This window comes from Ascaphus truei, chromosome 4 (assembly GCF_040206685.1).
Source record: "Ascaphus truei isolate aAscTru1 chromosome 4, aAscTru1.hap1, whole genome shotgun sequence".
Taxonomy (NCBI): domain Eukaryota; kingdom Metazoa; phylum Chordata; class Amphibia; order Anura; family Ascaphidae; genus Ascaphus; species Ascaphus truei.
This window is the reverse complement of record NC_134486.1, coordinates 377,764,267-377,784,579: the sequence shown is the minus strand read 5'-3', so window position 1 is coordinate 377,784,579 and position 20,313 is coordinate 377,764,267. Positions and strand designations below refer to the sequence as shown.

Genomic DNA, 20,313 nt, shown 5'->3' with positions numbered 1-20,313 from the left:
CTCCCGTCCCACGTCTGACTGCCTCCCAGGAGCACAGTGCTTCTGTGATCGGCTCCGTGGGGTCTCCTGGCCGGGGTGTGTGATGCAAACAGGTCCCGGCCCTAAGGAGTCTGTGCTACTTACCATGTACTGTTTTGGTATGCCCAAATACACACAGATGTAAATACATACATACATACACATACATACATACACATACATACACACACACACATACATACATACACACACACACACACACACACACACACTCACACACACACATATATACAGTTGTGTGAAAAAGAAAGTACACCGTCTTTGCATTATATGGTTTTACATATCAGGACATAATAACAATCTGTTCCTTAGCAGGTCTTAAAATTAGGTAAATACAACCTCAGATGAACAACAACACATGACATATTACACGGTGTCATGATTTATTTAACAAAAAAATAAAATGGAGAAGCCATGTGTGAAAAAGTACACCTTTATGATTCAATAGCTTGTAGAACCACCTTTAGCAGCAATAACTTGAAGTAAATGTTTTCTGTATGACTTTATCAGTCTCTCACATCGTTGTGGAGGAATTTTGGCCCACTCTTCTTTACAACGTTGCTTCAGTTCATTGAGGTTTGTGGGCATTTATTTATGCACAGCTCTCTTAAGGTCCTGCCACAGCATTTCAATCGGGTTGAGGTCTGGACTTTGACTGGGCCTTTGCAACACCTTGATTCTTTTCTTTTTCAGCCATTCTGTTGTAGATTTGTTGGTGTGCTTGGGATCATTGTCCTGTTGCATGACCCAATTTCGGCCAAGCTTTAGCTATTGGACAGGTGGCCTCACATTTGACTCTAGAATACTTTGATATACAGAGGAGTTCATGGTCGAATCAATGACTGCAAGGTTCCCAGGTCCTGTGGCTGCAAAACTAGCCCAAATCATCACCCCTCCACCACCGTGCTTGACAGTTGGTATGCATATGCCGATATGCTGTGTTTGGATTTCGCCAAACGTGGCGCTGTGCATTATGGCCAAACATCTCCACTTTGGTCTCGTCTGTCCAAAGGACATTGTTCCAGAAGTCTTGTGGTTTGTTCAGATGCAACTTTGCAAACCTAAGCCTTGCTGCTATGTTCTATTTACAGAGAAGAGGCTTTCTCCTGCCAACCCTTCCAAACAAACCATACTTGTTCAGTCTTTTTCTAATTGTACTGTCATGAACTTTAACATTTAACATGCTAACTGAGACCTGTAGAGTCTGAGATGTAATTCTTGGGTATTTTACAATTTCTCTGAGCATTGCACGGTCTGACCTTGGGGTGAATTTTCTGGGACGTCCACTCCTGGGAAGATTGACAACTGTCTTGAATGTTTCCACTTTTGAATAATCTTTCACACTGTAGAATGATGGACTTTAAATTGTTTGGAAATGGCCTTATAACCCTTCCCAGATTGATGAGCAGCAACAATTGCTTCTCTAAGATCATTGCTGATGTCTTTCCTCCTTGGCATTGTGTAAACACACACCTGAATGCTCCAGACCAGCAAACTGCTAACACTTTGGCTTTTATAGAGGTGGTCACACTTGCTGATGATCAATTAATCAAGGGCATTTGATTAGCAGCACCTGTTTGCTACTTAGCAGCTTAATTCCTAAGGGTGTACTTAGTTTTTCACACATAGCTTCTCTATTTTGGCTTTATTTTTGTTAAATCATGACGCGATGTAATATGTCATGTGTTGTTGTTCATCTGAGGTTGTATTTACCTAATTTTTAGACCTGCCAAGGAATAGATGATTGTTATTATGTCCTGATATGTAAAACCATGGAATTCAAAGAGGGTGTACTTTCTTTTTCACATAACTGTATATACACACACACACACACACACACACACACACACACACACACACACACGCAGATATGAATACACATACACAAACATATATAGATACACACACGTGTATATATACATGTGTGTATACATACAGCTCAACCCCGTTATAGCACGATCCGCTTAACGCGGTCTGAGCGTGGCTCTCAAACATCTCCTCCCTTTTTTTCCCCCGGCACTGCGATGCAGGCTGAGGACGCGACCCAGCTCCTCAAACAGCACCGCGCGAATGGCGTCAGCCGGGGTTTTTTAGCTTTTTATTTTCTAGCTTTATTGCTGTTCTGGTATACATACGCACACACACACACACACACACACACACCACACGCGCACACGCACGCACACACGCGCACACGCACGCACACGCGCACCCACACGCGCACCCACACCACACACACACACACACACACACACACACACCTACAATGAAAACTCCAAAAGTGCACAAAATGCAAGGTTTGTCCACATAACACATTAGACAAATATACAAAAATATACTACCGCAATTGTACAGATTTTTTAAAAATAAGGGGTATGTGCCGAGCATACGGCGTCGCAGTAATACTTCATTGTATTTTATCAATCAAATTGTACGTTCATGTTTATGATTATGGTATGAAACACTTTTGACAGTTTGAAAACACAAGTTTCACTTATAACGCGTGTGCTTGGCACACACCACTCTTTTATTTTTTTGCGGTGTGTGTGTGTGTGTTTATTTCTTGAGAAAATTAACAATCAAAACTTTTGTGATTTTGCCAGTGTGCTTAAAAATGGGAAATCTCTGTAGTGAGTTGGTTATGTACCTCTATATAGCTATCCTATTGTTTGTAATTCAAGCAATCTCCACTAGTTCCTCTTTCAGTCTTTGATTTTAGGTGTTTTTATTTTATGTACTAGCAACCTCTTGATGCTCTCCGCTAAAACAAAAGTGTGTGCGCCGAGCACGTACATTTTAAGTGAAACTTCTTTGTCTTTTGTCATAGAAATTGTATTTGTGATGGTGATTAATTAAAAATCACACCAAAGGGGGGCATGGGTAGGACTCCGTGTCAGCTCCTTAGCAAAGAAGGAATTTAGGGCACATATTTGCTTATAAGAGGCTATCTTCGAGCTCCTACTGCAAGCACAGGGACGTCCTGTTGCAGACCCTGGGACCTCCCTTTTGCCGAGCCGCTGCCCGGTAGATTTCGGGAGAGAGCCACGTAGCTAGCCTGATGGGTCGCCCAAGATGGCCGCCGGCTACAAACCGCCCAACTGATCGGGGACTTGCTGGCTGCCTCGGAGCCAGTGGGAAGAACCCGCCGAGAACGAGCGCCCCCAGACCGGCGATCGGGTTTAGACAGGCTCCGGCGCCCCTGAAGGCGAGTGTGGCGGGTGATCAGGAGGCGGCGATCCAAGAGCTGGTGTTGCGGATGATAGCGAGCGCGAGGAAGCGAAGGGTGAAACCGAAGACAGGCCGTGTAGTGGAGGGGGGGGGGCTACAGATTGTGAATCCTCGCTCCGGCGCTTTAGAGGGTGCCCGGAGCCGGCTGCTGGACAGTACAGTAGTTGGGAAGCCCTTGAGGAGAGGAGGGATGGCCATCTTGCCTTGGCATCTCATAACAGAGCCTTAGGGGAGCTTGGGGTTGCATCTCACTACCTCCTGTTGACTATCTGGCTGCAACTTTGGAGCCAAGGGCCAGCCCTTGGCAGATTCCCCCTCCTCCCCCCCACCCCTCTCCATCGGAGTAAACAAGCAGCAGCGTGCTAAAGAAACAGAGCCCAGAACCATCCAGGCCCAAAATGGCAGGTGAAGGCCTCTAAAAAGCAGCAGTGAACTACGAAGTAAAGTAAGTGTCAGCCTTGGACGACCGGGGGAATCGCCCGGACAGTTACCTCGCCCATGCACATTTATCTTTAAACAAAGACCCAAAGGTAAAACCTTCAGCCTATTATCTACAAGGGAACATCCACCCTCCCCTGTTTCAGTGGGAATAAGATCAAGAGGGCGTGACACTCTATACTTCATTTAACCGATACCCCCTTTGGAAGTCCACTGCTGCAGCCCGAAATCTGTCCGGCAGCGAATCTGCTACAATCAGCTGTGCCACTCTGCTCGGCGCTTCCTGGGCTGAACGCTTCTGCTGGTAACGATCCCACTGCGGCCACTGCACATGCGCAGATCGAATTGGAGACGGAGGCATACATCACAGACCGGAGAGGTCTGCTCCTGTGCATACAGGAGAGCCCCACGCCCATACGCAGATGCCAGAGACAGGAGAGCTCCACGCCCAAACAGACGCCAGAGCCAGCAGCTGTTCATCCATAAGAGGGGATACTCTTTAATTTATCCACTGCCTGAGACCTCCTTGCCTCTGGTAAGCAGGTACCTTCACCTGAGCATGAGTGTCCTGTTAGGACCTTTTTTACATGTATTTTATTCATGATATGTCTTAATTAAATGTGTTTATATTGCTAATTGTCACCTGTTGTTCTCAGCGTTTGTCTAGTACTTAGTGTGTGTTGTATGTTGGTTCATTGTGTGTTGCAGTATAATGCTATGATCTCCTTATCTTTTCATGTACACATCACCACGTGGAGCACCTCAATGGACGGGCCACATCATTGATACTGGTTGTATATTGCTATTTATTATTATTTGATTTTTATTATCATTATAATTTTCTTTTTTATTAGTAATATTATTTATTATTTTATTACTATTATTATTTTTTAATATAATTACTTTAGTGCTGAGCGCCATAGATATAACATCCCTTCCATTTCTACTATCTGACCAGGGGTCAGAGTTATATCATAGGCAGCCGGCCTAGCATCTAGGACATAGCGCTCCCTTTTTTCTTCCCTAGATAAACCTACAAACACGCTGGTTGCGATATTGTGATCTCCCCTGGAGGAACTTGTACACCCCTACAAAGAGATCGGCAAGCCAAGAAAATCCCTAAATTGTGCTGACTAGGACGGTGTCCTGAGACCCAGGTTCCATAATTTCCCGGGATTTACCCTAAGCCTATGAAAGCGCATCGGCTCTTATGTACCCACAAATAAATCTTATTTTATGCAAGTCTCATCTACCATGGCTTCGAAAGCAGCTGGAACCATGAAAAAGAACCAAAGTGAGTTCCATGAATACTTTAAAAACCACTGTCGGCCAGCACCACAACAGACGGAGTTGGAAGTGGTCCCCTCCGCGGAACACCTAGACTTGGAACCTGGGGTGGATATCGAAAATCTTTCCACAAAGAATTACTTATTTTCTACAACATAATCGAATATTTAATGCAAACAGCGGTGAAGGATCTTAAAGAGGTGATATCCTCCCTTGGGGAACTAGCTCCTTGGAATCCAAGGTTGATGCTACAATCACCCGGCAATCTTTGATGGACACTGAGCTCAAAGAAATTAAGTCCCAGCTAGATATCAAAGACAGGAGGACGCGGAGAACAGAGACCGCTGTAAGAATCTTCGGATCCGGAGGATTCCGGATTCTGTAACGGACATTGAGGGATTTATGAGCAATTGGTTAACGTCAGCCCTCCCTGACTCTACAAAGGACTCTTACCCTTGACAAATGCCACAGAACCCTAAGATCGAGACCTCAACCAGGAGACGGACCAAGGGACGTGGTGTTGAGATTCCATTATTTTAAAACAAAGCAAGCCTTCAGCACGGTGATGAGGTACCAGAGATCTCAAGTTTCAAAATATACCTCTTCAGGTTTACGCAGACCTGGCGCCATCTACACTCGCCAAAAGAAGAGATCTCCGGGAGGTGACTGCGAAGCTAAGACACTGTAATATTAAGTGTAGATGGACATTTTCCTTTTGGTCTCTTAGTAGTTAAAAGTGGAAGACCTCAGACACTCAGGAACCCGGACGACGGGGAGGCCTTCCTCGGATATCAAGGCTTGAACTCCCCTTTCTCCGGATTTACTCCAAGAAGCGAGAACCCTTCGACCCTGGAACCATCTTGTTCCCTGATTCCTACGAGAAGATCCTCCCACCCAAACTCTCTGGCTAAACCGTTTTCAGAAAGCTGGGACCAAACCCTAAGCTGTGTTCCGGATCTGCATTCCGGGTTGGAGTAATTATTGTTTTATGTTTTCAGGTCCAACTTTATATTGGTTTACTTGTGGTTCACTAGCGTAGTCTTTGTTTTTGGTAGGAGCATAGTCTAACCATACCTAAACAGAGAGGTTGGAGGCCTGGGTCGGCGGTTTCTCGGAGTCCTGGCCACTACCCCCCAACTATATCTGTGTCACTATAGACACAGTTGCCCTTGTTTTTTTTGTTTTTTGTTCCTCCCACACCCTAGATTTTTTTCCCCCCCAAGGACAGGTGAGCATCAGTAATGTCTCCCCGGAGACGTATCCATGCCCACTGATGGAGGAGGCAGATTAAAAACAGATTATTTTTTTTGTATTAACCAAGCTCCCCAGAGATGATCTCCATGACATATTTAGAAGCTTTTATTTTGACCACACAGTTTAAATAAAAACGACTTGTTAATGTGTAGTTCCTTCCTTCCCTCCACACTCACTCTCTTCCCCCCCCCCAAACATTTTCTTTAAAATGTTTTATCTCTGTATTTTTTGGCAAGAAATGTTATTCCTCCACTGTGCTGCTTCTTTCCTAACCACCTCCCCCACCCCCCCTTTTTTTAATTTTTTTGTATCAACCCCCCAGCACCCGCCTTAGATGTTTTATCTCTGTATATCTCTGCTTGAAAAATAATAAATTCAAGTTAGAAAAATTAAAAAAAAAAAAAAAATCAGTGACAAAACGCAAAGAAGTTTGACTTGGGGCATGTGTGCTCGGCACCCACCTGTTTTAGCTATTTGCGCTGCTAACTGAGTTAAGTGTGTGTGACTCGGTGTGTGGTGTGTGTGACTCAGTGTGTCTGTGTGTGCGTCTTTGTATGTTTCGATGAAATCCCCCAACAGCCCTGGCATGAGGTTAGCATCCAGGCGTGCTCCAGGAGATCCAGCGCCGCAAACCACCTGGACACCGACCCGCTGCCTTCGTTCTCCTCGTTACCGGAGCTGTCAGAGTCCCCGCCCCCCTCCCCTGGCGGAGCTGCGGGGACACGGCTGACGGATCTCACAGCCCCTGTCGCATCTCCCGGCCGCTGAGGAGATCTCGGGGGAGCCGGGGCACAGAATCTCAGTACCGGGGCGAGGGGGATGGTTTGGGTGCGCTCAGCATTTGCCAAGTGTGGTTGTAGTGTTTGTTTGTGTGTGTGTGTGTGTGTGTGTGTGTGTGTGTGTGTGTGTGTGTGTGTGTGTGTGTCCAGCGCTGCCTTCCTCCTCTCAGGTGACGACTCCTGGTGGAATCTGGCAACACTGACGGCCAGCAGTGACGTCACTTCCGTCACTAGTGACTTCCGTGTCCCAGGCAATTTTGCTCATGTGGTAGGTGTGCCCAAAGAAGTTTCACTTCAGAAATATTTTAAGGCGATGAGCCTCCTGCAAGCAGGGAGGTTTAGTGTTGCATATTGTATCCACCCTGATATTTGGGATTTTATTCGTTTTTAGCTCGCATGTATACGTTTTCCATGCAATTGAATGCAACTCAATTTATACAAATGTTAAAAATGGTAGACACACTGGTGTCTGGTTTCATTTTGTTGCAGTACATAAACAGTGCCTCATTCTGTGAATATTGCATACATTGCCCAATGATTTAGCAGGAACAAAAACCTGTGCGTATAACCAGACTGGGCTCTTTTTTGCAGTTCGGCAGCATGGACCAGAAGTTGGCCTTGGCTACACGTATACGTGGCCACGTTCTCCCTCTGGCCTTACAAATGTACGGTTGCCGTGTTATTCAGAAAGCTCTTGAATCCATATCCCCAGACCAGCAGGTAACCTAGTTTATTTTTATTTTTCCTAGCAAACTAATACTGTGTATAATTTTTGATTGTATACAAATGTGGGGGTTAGCAATAGCCAGTGTTCGACAAACCTATACATTTGCACGCCCCGGGCGAGTGGATTTAACATCGTGGCGAGCTCCTATTGGCCCAAGCAGCACACGTGTGGTACTAGGTGGCGAGTAGAATTTTTTGTTCGGCGAGTAGATTTTTGGGTGATTTGTCAACCACTGGCAATAGCTATGCTAAAAGACTGACGAAAGCCATGGGGAGGGCTTTCTGTCTAACACCAAGGGTGAGGGGGGGGGGGGGGTGGTTTAGGGGTAGAGTGTGTAGAAGTGATTTTTCTTTTTAGAATCCGATGCTTAATTTGGGGAAATATAAGTGTTAGAAATATTACGTTTTCGCTGGGCTCAAATTTATATAAAGCTCAGAACTAGAGATAAATAAAATCATGATTTTTAACACAAGCATTTTCTTTGTAAACAATGGGAAATGCTCAGGGGACTTTTGACACACGAACATTAGGAGTTCAGTTTGTATAGGTTTTGGAGGGGATGGCTGCTTTAAATAAAGTCAAGCCCCCCCCCCGGCATGATTCAGCAACAACTGGTAAATCCCTTTAAGTGGTTCCTGGAAGCTAATATGAGCGGAGACTGGTATCGCATGGCAACATAAAATATCATTCTGGCTTTATCTTGAACAAATAGAGAAGATTAAATGTCGGCTATAATGGAAAGTAAAGAGAAAAAAAAGAAACTTCTGTACTATGTTGGCCTTGTTTCTGCAATTTTAACATTGCATTTAATATTCATAAACAATATGATTTATGTTTGAAAACGGTCATACTCTGCTTTATTTATTATTATTTTGTCATCTTTCTATGTTAACACCAAAATAGTGTGTGCTGGAAGTTATTGTTGCAGTCATGTCATTGAAAGCTGCTTTTACCCAGTAGTACTGTACTACTCTAGTACCAAATCAAACCCAGCAGTAGTTATGTGATTTCTTTATTTTTGTGGAAGTTTCATATTAAAGCCGTTTTCTGTCTGGTTTATTTTATTGCTGAATATGGAGGCAATCACTTGTGTTCACGGTGTGGTGTGATTTCTTTAGAGTGAAATGGTGAGAGAGCTCGATGGCCATGTTCTAAAGTGTGTGAAAGACCAGAACGGGAATCACGTGGTGCAGAAGTGCATCGAATGTGTCCAGCCACAGGCACTTCAGTTTATCATTGATGCTTTCCAGGGCCAGGTACGTGATTTTGCAATGTTGCTGTCCCCCTTATATTTGATGCATACCATCTTGGTGAATATCTAAGGATTATGGCCAAGCTGTTCACTCCTACTTCATAGCATGTCTATTAATGGTCAAGGCATTTTTTTACTTTGACATGTTCATTATATATTTATAAATACTTTGTTACACAGTAAGTGTTGGTTTTCCAGTGCTGGCACGATTCTGCCAGTAGATCTTGGTGCAGAATTGTTCGTCTGAGAACCATTATCGATGTGAAAGGGCAAGCAAAAGGAATTCCAAATGGATAAATGGAATATATAAGAAGGGTGTTAATCGGCTAAACTTTTTTTTTTCTCTCCTATTCTTGGTGCCGTTGACCTTGGTTAAATAATAAATAACTCGCCTCTGTTTGTGATACATATTGTTTGTCAATTAACCACAATTGTGAGCGTTTAAACTGTATTTTTATAAAAAGTTGTTTTTTGTTTGTATGTGCACACTTAAACCCCAATAGTATTAGGGCGTTGTGCATACTAACAACCAAAACTACTATAAATCTGATCACACGAGGCAATCTGTTGCATGCCTCTGTCACTGATTTTGTATTTAAACTTTGACGATCTTCTTTTTTTTTAATCCGTTTTGGGCACATTCCCTTAATGCAAATATTGTTTAAACCCCTTTCTAAGGTGTTTGTGCTTTCAACTCATCCTTACGGCTGCAGAGTAATACAGCGCATCCTAGAACACTGTACATGTGAGCAGACCTTGCCCATCTTGGAGGAATTGCATGACAGCACAGAACAGCTAGTGCAGGTAATGTTACTTTTGTGATTCAGATATATATATATATATATATATATATATATATATATATATATATATATATATATATATATATATACATACACACACACATACACAAACACATACATACATACACACATACACACATACATACATACACACATATACAGTGTTCGACAAACCTATATATTTGCTCGCCCCGGGTGAGTGGATTTAACCCCCGGGCGAGTAAATATTGGCCCAAGCAGCACACGTTTGGTACTAGGTGGCGAGTAGATTTTTTTGTGTGGCGAGTAGATTTTTTGGTGATTTGTCAACCGCTGCACATATACATATATACATACACACATACACACACACACATACACACACATACACACATACACACACATACACACACACACATACACACATACACTCTGAAAGCAGCACTTGCACCAATGGATAATACAAATATATATATTATATTATTTATTTTTACTTGGTATGGACATCCTGTTTCCCAGATATTTGTAGTCTATTTGGGGTGGGGGTTCTGCTTTTCACCCAAACTACAAACATTGTCCCATGACTACAAACATGGCCACCGGGCACCAATAGAAAGGTCCTGATGACTTTGCGGCTGAGCCATGACCCTATCGCATTTTGTCTGCACTTTTTGCTCAGTGCTTGAGCACGGGGACCAGGGTGTGACCCCAGACATCGGGATCAATGAGCAGCTCAAGGGCACCCCCAGTTTAGGTAATATTTTTTTTTTAAACAAAACGTAAATTCACACAAAATGAGCAGAGTGCAATGCTGACTAAAAGAACGTGGTCTTTTTGTGAAGGCATAACTACAGCGCTATGGGGGAAGGGCCCCCTATCACAGGTGGCATAGCAAAAATAACCTAATTTCTCTTTACAGGATCAGTATGGGAATTATGTTATACAGCACGTGCTTGAGCATGGTCGTTCAGAAGACAAAAGTAAAATCGTGTCAGAGATTAGAGGAAAGGTACTGGCTTTGAGCCAACACAAGTTTGCCAGGTATGTAAAGCAGTATTTCTCAACCGGTAGCATTGCCATAAGATTTCCCTGTTCTCCCAGAGCAGGGAGAAAGCAGAACCGTTAGGGGGCTGGGCAGTTTCCTCCATCCTGATTGGCTGCTGCTGGGTAATGCCGCCAATCAGGATGTCAGGAGCCTGGTGAGGGTGTGGTGCCAGGCAGAAGAGGAAGCAGCATGGACAGGAGAGAGCTGTGAGCAGAGTGAGGTGAGGATTGGTATGTGTCCTGTGTGTATCCGTTTCTTTTTCTGTGACTGTCATGTTTGTTTTTGCTGTGGCTGTCTGTCTTATTTGTGTATCTGTATTTATATAGCGCCCATAGCTGTACTTGGCGCTTCAGAAGAGAGACAATACAGTACAGGGAATTACAGTATAATACAATAAGTGCAACATATAATATCAGGCAATAGGAAAGAAAATTAGTTTACAATCTAAGTGGTATGATGGGAGATTTAGAGACAGCAGGTGAGGGAATAAGTGCAGTAGATGGTAGTCGCTGGTGTGAGGAAGTTACACAGGTAAGGGGCAGTGAGGGGAAAAAAAGGTTTTAGGTGAAAGATCAGTAGAGGTGGAAAGGAGAAAGATATGGGTAGAGCGCAGGTAACAAGCGTGGGCATAGTGAGAGATCAAAACTGATATGTAGTGAGGAGCAGAGGAGTGGAGAGCCTTGAAGGTCAGGAGGAAACATTTGTATGTCATCCGAAGCTTTGTGGGAAGCCAGGAGAGGGATTTAAGGAGTCAATGAGCAGAGACCTGTTATGTTAGCCGTATGTTAAAATAATCCAAACGGGAGAGGATACGGACATGCTTTACAGTTTTTTAGCAGTAGCATGACAGAGGAAAGTGTGGCCCGTGACAATATTATGGAGGAAGAAGATGCAAGTTTTTAGCCATTCCGTGAATGGAGCAGGAAAGGGAAGAGTCAAATGTCACTCCTAGGCAACATGCTTTGGCAACAGAATAGATGATAGAACCATTTACGTGATGGGTAAACGGGATATTGGGCCAGGTTTAGGGGAGAAATATTAGGAGCTCTGTTTTAGACATTTTAAGGTGGTGGAGTGCGATTCATGAGGATATAGCCAGGAGGCAATCGGAGGCTTAGGTATGAGGGTAGGGTGGATATATATATTTGCGGAGCATCTGCATAGCGATGATGTCGAAGGCCAAAAGAGTAGACGGTAGACTGTAGAGAGAGAAAAGAAGAGGTCCCAGAACAGAGCCCATATACACCAACAGACAGATCAAGAGGGGACCAAGACGTGGTAGCAACAGAGATTTGAAAATGTGCAATGGGAGAGGTATGATGAGAACAGGGATAGAGCTTTGTTGCTGATATGAAGAGCGTTTAGATTATGAAGGAGAAGAGGATGATCAAAGGCAGCAGAGAGATCCAGCAGGATTAGTAGGGTAAAATGACCATGGGATTTGGCTTCATGTAGATCACTGACCTACTTTTAGTGAGCACAGTCTAAGTGAGCTGCAAGAAAGTCAGACTGTAAAGGGCCCAAGAGCGTGCGGGTGCGTCTTTCCTGTCTGTGTAACAGTTTGTACTATTGTAGATGTGTCTCAGCAACTAAGCATTATGAACAGGGGTTTCTGGAGAGAAAAAAAGATTTAGAACCACTGATGTAAACATAACTCAATGATTGTTAAAACTCCTTTGGTGCCTAACCAGACCAGTTTTAGGGGGCAACCAATATGATCATTGTATGAGTTCACCTGTGTGTAAATACATTGGGCATTCCTAAACCACATGTAGCTGGTGACACCTGATGAGAAATTTCAGAACCACAAACCTAGTTATGAATAGGGCCTCCTCATATCACTACTGGGCATTATTGCAAAATAAAATACATTCTGAAGTGTAACACAATAGTGCCCCTTTATAACTCTCTTTGTAATGTGCGTTTTGTGATGCTCGGGCCTGGCATTTTGAGGAGTTCCATGTGGTTTCCCACTCTCGTGCCACTTTAAGAAAGGGCTATTTTGCAATTTATCAATCCACTCCACAATCTCTCTCTAACTTGATCCCTATTTAAAGTAGAAACTTCCCCAGATGTGCTTTTCTTTTTATTGATTTTTTTTTTTGTAAAGTGCATTGCAAGCCCTTCTAATTAATCTCTTCAACTCTGCGGGAAAGAATGTTTTGTACCTTTTTGGTTTCTCGCCCTTAAGTATTTTGATAAATTGCCTTTATCTGCCATTTAAATTATTTTTCATAATTATTTTTGGGCTGGGGCTGTAGTTGGTCCACGTGTCTTTGCCCAGATGACCAAGACCCTTAAACCGGTTTTACACCTCTCCTCAGCAATGTTGTGGAGAAATGTGTGTCTCACTCTTCCCGAGCCGAGAGAGCCCTGCTGGTTGACGAGGTCTGCTGCCAGAATGATGGTCCTCACAGTGCCTTATACACAATGATGAAGGATCAGTATGCCAACTATGTAGTTCAGAAGATGATTGACATGGCGGAGCCTGCCCAGCGAAAAATCATCATGCACAAGGTAACACGTAGGACTTTAAAATCATTAATACATCTTGTATGCATCTTCCGAATAAATAAATACAAATATGGCCCACCCTTGCATGCGTACCAGGAAGAAAAAAGGTCATGGATATCCAGAGCCGCAAAATGTCAAGAAAAATATCAGTCGAGGTGTATGTCTGTGTTGCCCACACTGAGCATAAATGGAGGGCAATTGAAAAAATCCTGATGAAAGGCCTAGGAGGTACACGTAACGTAATGGTGTTTTGCCTACTCCACTAAAATAAATGTCCACAAATTTTCATTAGAAGTAAAATCTGTCAAATGATTCCTCGCAGTGACCGTGCATCTCTGAAATCGGAGTGTGCTGTTTCTTATTTTTCAATTGCTCTCCCTGTATGCATGCCAAATGCATTAGTTCCTCTTCCCTGCTTTCCAACGTATAAATCACTTTTATTTTGTACGCCCTATTGGCGTCCTCCACTAATGGCTTAAACTCCTCCGCTTCTTTTATTTTATAAACCTCTTATTGCAAGAGGCTGTAGGGTCCCTAACCGGGAGCAGAGAGAACGACCCAAAGTGCACGCTGGTTCTCGGACTGTCGGCGCACACTTGGTAGTAGGCAGACTTTTGGTAGACCCTTCTCCTTATACGAACATCTGTGTTGTCCATGTCAATAGGACTCTGGCTGCGTCTTAGTGCAGTAGACCAAACCGCAAGATCCATGATTTGAGGCAGCCTGCATGTTGGAAGTATGACTTTATTTCCAGGCAGCGATATTTGTCACTAATGAAGGGCACAAATAGGCACTGTAAGGGCCGTTCTATAGTGTGCGTGCACGTGATGCACACTTTTTTTTGTGTGTATAGAGTCCGTGCGACAGGCTGGAAAAGTTGTGTGAATCATTAGCGGCGCAAATTCATTATTTTCTTCATCTTCCCCACCCTGTCGGCCGGTTCCACGCACCCTGCTGTGGCCGCGGCCCTTCTATAGAATGGCTGGCTAACCACAGCCAATTATAAGGACCGCGCACGCGCACATATTATAGATCGGCCCTTAGGAGCACGTTACTATCCTAGCGTGCTTCTGCATGCTGGGTTTTATGCCCTTTTTGTGCATGGTGGATTTGAGTAGCAAAAAGTATGAGTCAGACCGCACCACTAATAATGCAAAAAAAAAATAACACCAGCCGTGCTTGACAATCACCGGAATCCCCAAGTACCTGATAAATATGGATAACAAGAACAAAATACTTTTGTTCTTATTATCCAAATTTGATTAGCATTTGTCCTCTGTTTAGGTTACAGGTTCCGTCGCTGGCAATAAGGCTCCTTCTCCTAAACCCAAGCCTACAAAACTATACAACTGAGATGCTTCAGCTTAGAATTTACGATGTAAACAGAAACTTGCGTCTGCTTTAGTTTAATATAAATAAATACATGTGCAGTGATTTGTATAAAAGAGATGGGAACGGGAACTCCAATGCATGTGGCTGAATTCTATACTTTGATGAAAGTTTTGAATGAAAGCCATTAAAAATCAGGTGTGTTAAGGGGTCCAGGTTTCAAACTTCGCACCGGGAGATGGAGAGATGGTCCGGCGTTTATTAAAATCACGTGTCACCTAAAACTTGTTCTTGAATATGCCAAAAACAAATGGAAAATACTGTCGCTCTCAATGAACAAAAAAAAAAAAAATTCCTAACTTAAGCATAGGACTTATTTGCCTGATTGAATGAGACATTGAGGATTTGAGTAGTAGTTCCTACAGGAACATATATTCAACCAAACCCGCATTTAAAATAGATCTTTGCTTAAAAGTAAGACATCTGCTGCTGATGCTCATACTCTCACTACTTATGCATAATTACATTTAAAAAAAGTATACTTTGAACTGACTTCTCACATTCTTTTGGTACTGCGTTGAATTACATTAAGCCCTTCACTTCTCTGAGTGACCTGAAACACATTATTAAACCATGTGTTTATGCCACGCATCAAAGGCGTATGTATGTATGTGTGTCTTTATTTATATAGTGCCATTAATGTATATAGCGCTTCACAGCAGTAATATACATGACAATCATATAAATAACAAATAATATAAATAATACAAAGGGCAGAAGAGCTTCATACATAAAAGTAACATTTAGGAAGAGGAGTTGCTGCTCCGATGAGCTTACAATCGAATTTGTTGGTAGGAAGAATGTACAGAGACAGTAGGAGGGCGTTCTGGTAAGTGCGTCTGCAAAGGGGCCACGGTTTATGTATGAGGTGTTAATTATCAGCCAGGGAGCTACTCGTGCTTCCGTACGCAGTTGTGTTTTGAGGTGGGTCTTAAATGTGGATAGAGAGGGTGCTAGTCGGATATTGAGGGGAAGGTCATTCCAGAGGTGTGGGGCAGTCGGTGAGAAGGGTTTAAGGTGGGAGAGGGCTTTAGATACAAAAGGGGTAGAGAGAAGGCATCCTAGACCAGAACGCAAGAGTCGGGATGGTGCATAGCGAGAAATTAGGGCTGAGATGTAAGGAGGGGCAGAAGAGTGTAAAGCTTTAAAAGTGAGGCGGAGAATTGAGTAATACGGGATTTGATGGGAAGTCAGGAGAGTGATTTCAGCAGGGGAGACGATGAGACAGATTTAGGAAAGAGAAGAGTGATTCTGGCAGCAGCATTTAGGATAGATTGTAGGGGAGGCAGGAAGGCCGGACAGCAGGAGGTTACAGTAGTCGAGACAGGAGAGATTGAGGGCCTGAGTCAAAGTTTTTGCAGTCGAGCAACAGAGGAAAGGGTGTATCTTTGTGATATTGCGGAGGAAAAAACGACATTTATATGTGTTAAATCTAATCGCATATTGTGTCCTTTGGATATATAAAATGTTATATAAATAGGAGTTTAGCATTAAATAAAAGGTTGAGCTACAAAAATAGTACTCCGGAGCATGATTTAAAGAAATAATGCAATTGCACATTGAAACAACTCTAGATTCTATATTTGTTTTTACGGAGGTTTATGTAATGTCTGATCTAAAATCAGAAAGGAAGGTTGTAAAAAGAAATCTATTGACAAATGATATACATTAATGCCAGTTTCGCTTTCCTTTTATGGAAATTAAAAGAAAGTATTGGTTCTTTAAGTTGTTTTTTTATTACTGCTAAGGACACTGATGCCCTGGGAAAGCACCATAAGAATTGACGGCAATATATTAGTTCTGAGCTTCTGAGAATGTTGAACTGTTTTCGACCTGGAACATGATCAAAAACGTAACTAGCGCTTTCCTCTTCTAGATCCGACCCCACATCACAACTTTACGCAAATACACCTATGGAAAACACATTCTGGCCAAGCTGGAGAAGTATTATATGAAGAACAACACTGATCTTGGACCGATTGTTGGGCCACCAAATGGAATGCTGTAGGGGAAAAAAGGAATAATTTTGACAGTACATCCAATATATATATATATATATATATATATATATATATATATATATATATATTCGGAAAGAAAAATATTGTGAACTATCAAAACATTCAACTTAACTATTAATTGCCCTCCTTTGTATTTGATTTGTTTTTTTTGTTTTTTTTAACTCAAACACTATTTATTTGTTTACCCTCTTGTAATCTTTTTAGGCCTCTGTTGTATATTTTGGGCCTCATTAACTTTTCCATTTCTCTAGCTCCGGTGGAAGATGTACCCAATTGTCTTGCTGGTTAAAACATAGCCTGTAAATGATGTAATTGTATCAAGCTGTCACATATTTTGTAAATTTTTACCTTGTAAAGTTGCTGTAAAAAAAAAAAAAAAAGTGGTAGTTTTTAAAGGGAAAAGTACAGTATTTTAAAACGGCGGCTTGCAATTAGGTTAGTCTTCCACAAGTGTAGCATGGTAGGTTTACTGAGTTGTAAATAGTAATCTAATCTTGACTCTTGTTTCATTTCTCCCCCTGCCCCCCCCCCCACCTTTGGAGTCTTTTTATATCCTATTCAGGATGATTTGATAGCATGACAAACTGACAGACACAATTGAAAGTTTACGTTGTGCTTTGGTGGTTTGCAACCACCTGCGTTAGAAGAAGAAAAAAAAAAGTTTCTCTGCAGATAAGAAGACCGCGTAACAATTCAACAAATACCTGCCTCTCTGTACACATTTGAAGCAGCAGTCGGATCACACACTATTAACGCTCCATGTTAAAAGAATGAAAGTAAATGCAATAAGTGGCGAGCATCGTTTTTGTTTCCCCTCCCCTCTTTCTAATCCTTTCCCAGCAAGTTAAAGCACCAAATCCCAATGCTGTTTTTTTTTTTTTTTTTTTAAAAAGACAGGGCTTCACATGCACGGATGTTGCACGTGACGGAGGGCAGCAAATCCTGGTGGCATTTCCCCACACAAGCAGGTGTAGTTAGAAACCCCATCTCACTGTGGTAGTTCAATGCAGCCCGAGGTTGCCAAAAAGGAGCAGGTAATGTGATGCGGTCACAAGACACTGCTGCCTTGTCTGGTGCACTTTGCAACCCACAACTGCTTTAGCAGACTTAACACTGGAGTCGGACGAATATGCCTCCATCAACCCTTCATTGCATACTGAAACCCTGAGGATTATCCCTCGGTCCTGCAATGGCAGTAATGTGTTTGTTTTTTCTCTCTCTTGCATATACAATGGTGTGACATTTAGTAGCAGCTTAGCATTTATTTTGCTGTCTCCTAATTAGCCAAAACAAGTAGGCATAGTTAGAGGCCAAGAGCCACTTGATAGTTTGACATTTAAGCATGATAAAATATCCCAATATCTTTTTTTTTTTTTCTTTCCCCCTGCCCTCTTTTCTTTATATAAATACATGCTTTGTATTGTATACGTGTAACTAATGACTAGATGTAAGTTTACAGGTTGGAACCCAATTTCACGTTTCAATGTTTATTACAAGCCTTGCTCATTTTGTAGTGACACCTCTGTTGGTTGTACAGATGTACATTTGTAAACCTTATGCTGTAAATGTAATTTGTTTGACCTCTTATGGGGGAGCAAGAATTTGCATTTTAGTGTACATTTGGGTCTCTATTGCCTTGGCAAATAATGTTGTATAATGTAAATTTATTTCTCTGAATCAAGATTTTTTTTTTTTTTTTTTTTTTTAATCCAGTCTTTATACAGCTTCAGAAATGTATACCAGCTTTCTATTTATCTATTGCTGGAAATATTGTTCTTGTTTATACTATAGCTGTCTAAATTGTTAATAGTTATTCTAAATCAATGCAGTACATTTTGCATAGTTTAAAAAAAAAAAGGAAAACATTCATAATTTGCGTAGGATATTGTGTGTGTGTATACACAGTATGTGTATGTGTGTGTGTATATATGTATATATATATATATATATATGTATATATATATATATATTATACATTGTGTGTGTATATATGTACACATACAGATATGTCTATAATATCTATATATATATAGATATATATAGATATTATAGACATAACTGTATGTGTACATATATACACACATATATACACACACACATATATATATATATATACACACACACACACACATATATATATATATATATATATATATATATTAGTAGAAAATTCTTGAAAGTGAAAATGCCATGATTTTCTTTGTATAGAAAAGTACTGTATTTTTGAATAGCCTACTCAACTAGGAAAAAAATGTATGATATTGTCAATTTTGGTGAACATACAGCATTCTAACAATAACCTAAACATGATGTACATTTACAAGCGGCCTTATGTACATTTCCCAATGATCTTTTTAAAGGCAGAATTGTGACCACGTGTATAATTAAAATACTTTTTAATCCTTTCACTTGTGGAAATTATTTTTGCATAAAGAAAAGTTTGTATGTTGAAATTCCCGAGATGAAGTTAAGGTAAAAAGCACATGGTTTAAGAAAATCCTCCACCCTATTGTTTGCCAATGCCTTGCACATCTGAATACTTGCTTAGCCTCCAGCCTTGCCTGGCATAGTGATCTATCCTCCTCCCCTCTGAGTCTGCTTAGTTTTCCTAAAAACAGTCTTTAGTCCTTAAAATACTTGCCACCTTCTTTGAAACTACTACACTAAGACAGGACCACTCACCCAAATACTTCATACATCATAACTAAAGCGACAAAGGTGCACATTTTCTAATCCTCAGGGATATTTACATCGCAATCCTATCTATTATCCTGTGTAAATTTACAATGCGTGCATACTGCAGGGACCATTCGTGATCACTTTTTGGTCACAGTCTTGCGTTTTGCACCCCCTTTTGAAAACCAGATCAGTTTTATTTTCCTTTGTATTTTTATTAACCTGCCTGATTCAGCGGTCTTTTGCTTTTCGTATTGCATCTTTTAGGTTTTCCCACTGCTCCTGCACTCCACTGAAATACCACCACCCCGACAAAGACTCCCTTAAATAATTTCCCATATCTAAAAAGTAAACTCTTGTGAAATGGAAAACTTTTTGTGTGGTATGAATTCACCACTGTCTTTATATTAAACCACACGGATGATCACCGGAGTTCTCAGCCACAAGTAAATCTGGCACCCCGTCCCCATTGGTAAGTATTAAATCCAGGATTACTTTAATGCGAGTTGGCTCTCACCAATTGCTTGAGAGATGCCTCTTGCAAGGAATTTGGGATGTCCCTCCTGGCTGATCCCACAGAGAAAATGCCAGTCCGCATCTGGCAGATTGAATGCTATAATGATTACCGCTCCTTCCTTTGCCATCTTAGTGATGTCCTCTATTAATACCCGATCCAATTCCTCCTCTTGTCCTAGAGAGCTGTAGACCACACCCGTATGAATAACTACCTCACCAGTTTCTAGGGTTACCCAATGTAACTCGGTCTTGTCTCCAGCACGTTTGTACTGAAGTAGCCTTTGTTCTTTATATAAAGGGCCACATTTCCCTTCCTACCATGTCCTTTCTAAATATAGTGTAACCTGGTGTAGTGATGTCCCAGTC

At 41.8% G+C, this 20,313-nt stretch overlaps 1 protein-coding gene across 9 annotated transcripts in view; it reads left to right on the top strand.

Annotated features, from left to right (window-relative positions):
- PUM2 (pumilio RNA binding family member 2) overlaps nt 1-18,669 on the top strand; it is a 101,826-nt gene extending 83,157 nt beyond the window's left edge. For all 9 annotated transcript variants that reach the window (XM_075598440.1, XM_075598432.1, XM_075598439.1 and 6 more), the window contains 6 exons: nt 7,617-7,745; nt 8,871-9,008; nt 9,683-9,808; nt 10,706-10,827; nt 13,156-13,348; nt 16,611-18,669. In XM_075598440.1, the coding sequence (XP_075454555.1) occupies nt 7,617-7,745; nt 8,871-9,008; nt 9,683-9,808; nt 10,706-10,827; nt 13,156-13,348; nt 16,611-16,742 (840 nt within the window). In that variant the 3' untranslated portion in view covers nt 16,743-18,669. The remainder of the gene's footprint in view (nt 1-7,616; nt 7,746-8,870; nt 9,009-9,682; nt 9,809-10,705; nt 10,828-13,155; nt 13,349-16,610) is intronic.
- Nucleotides 18,670-20,313: the final 1,644 nt, after the last annotated feature.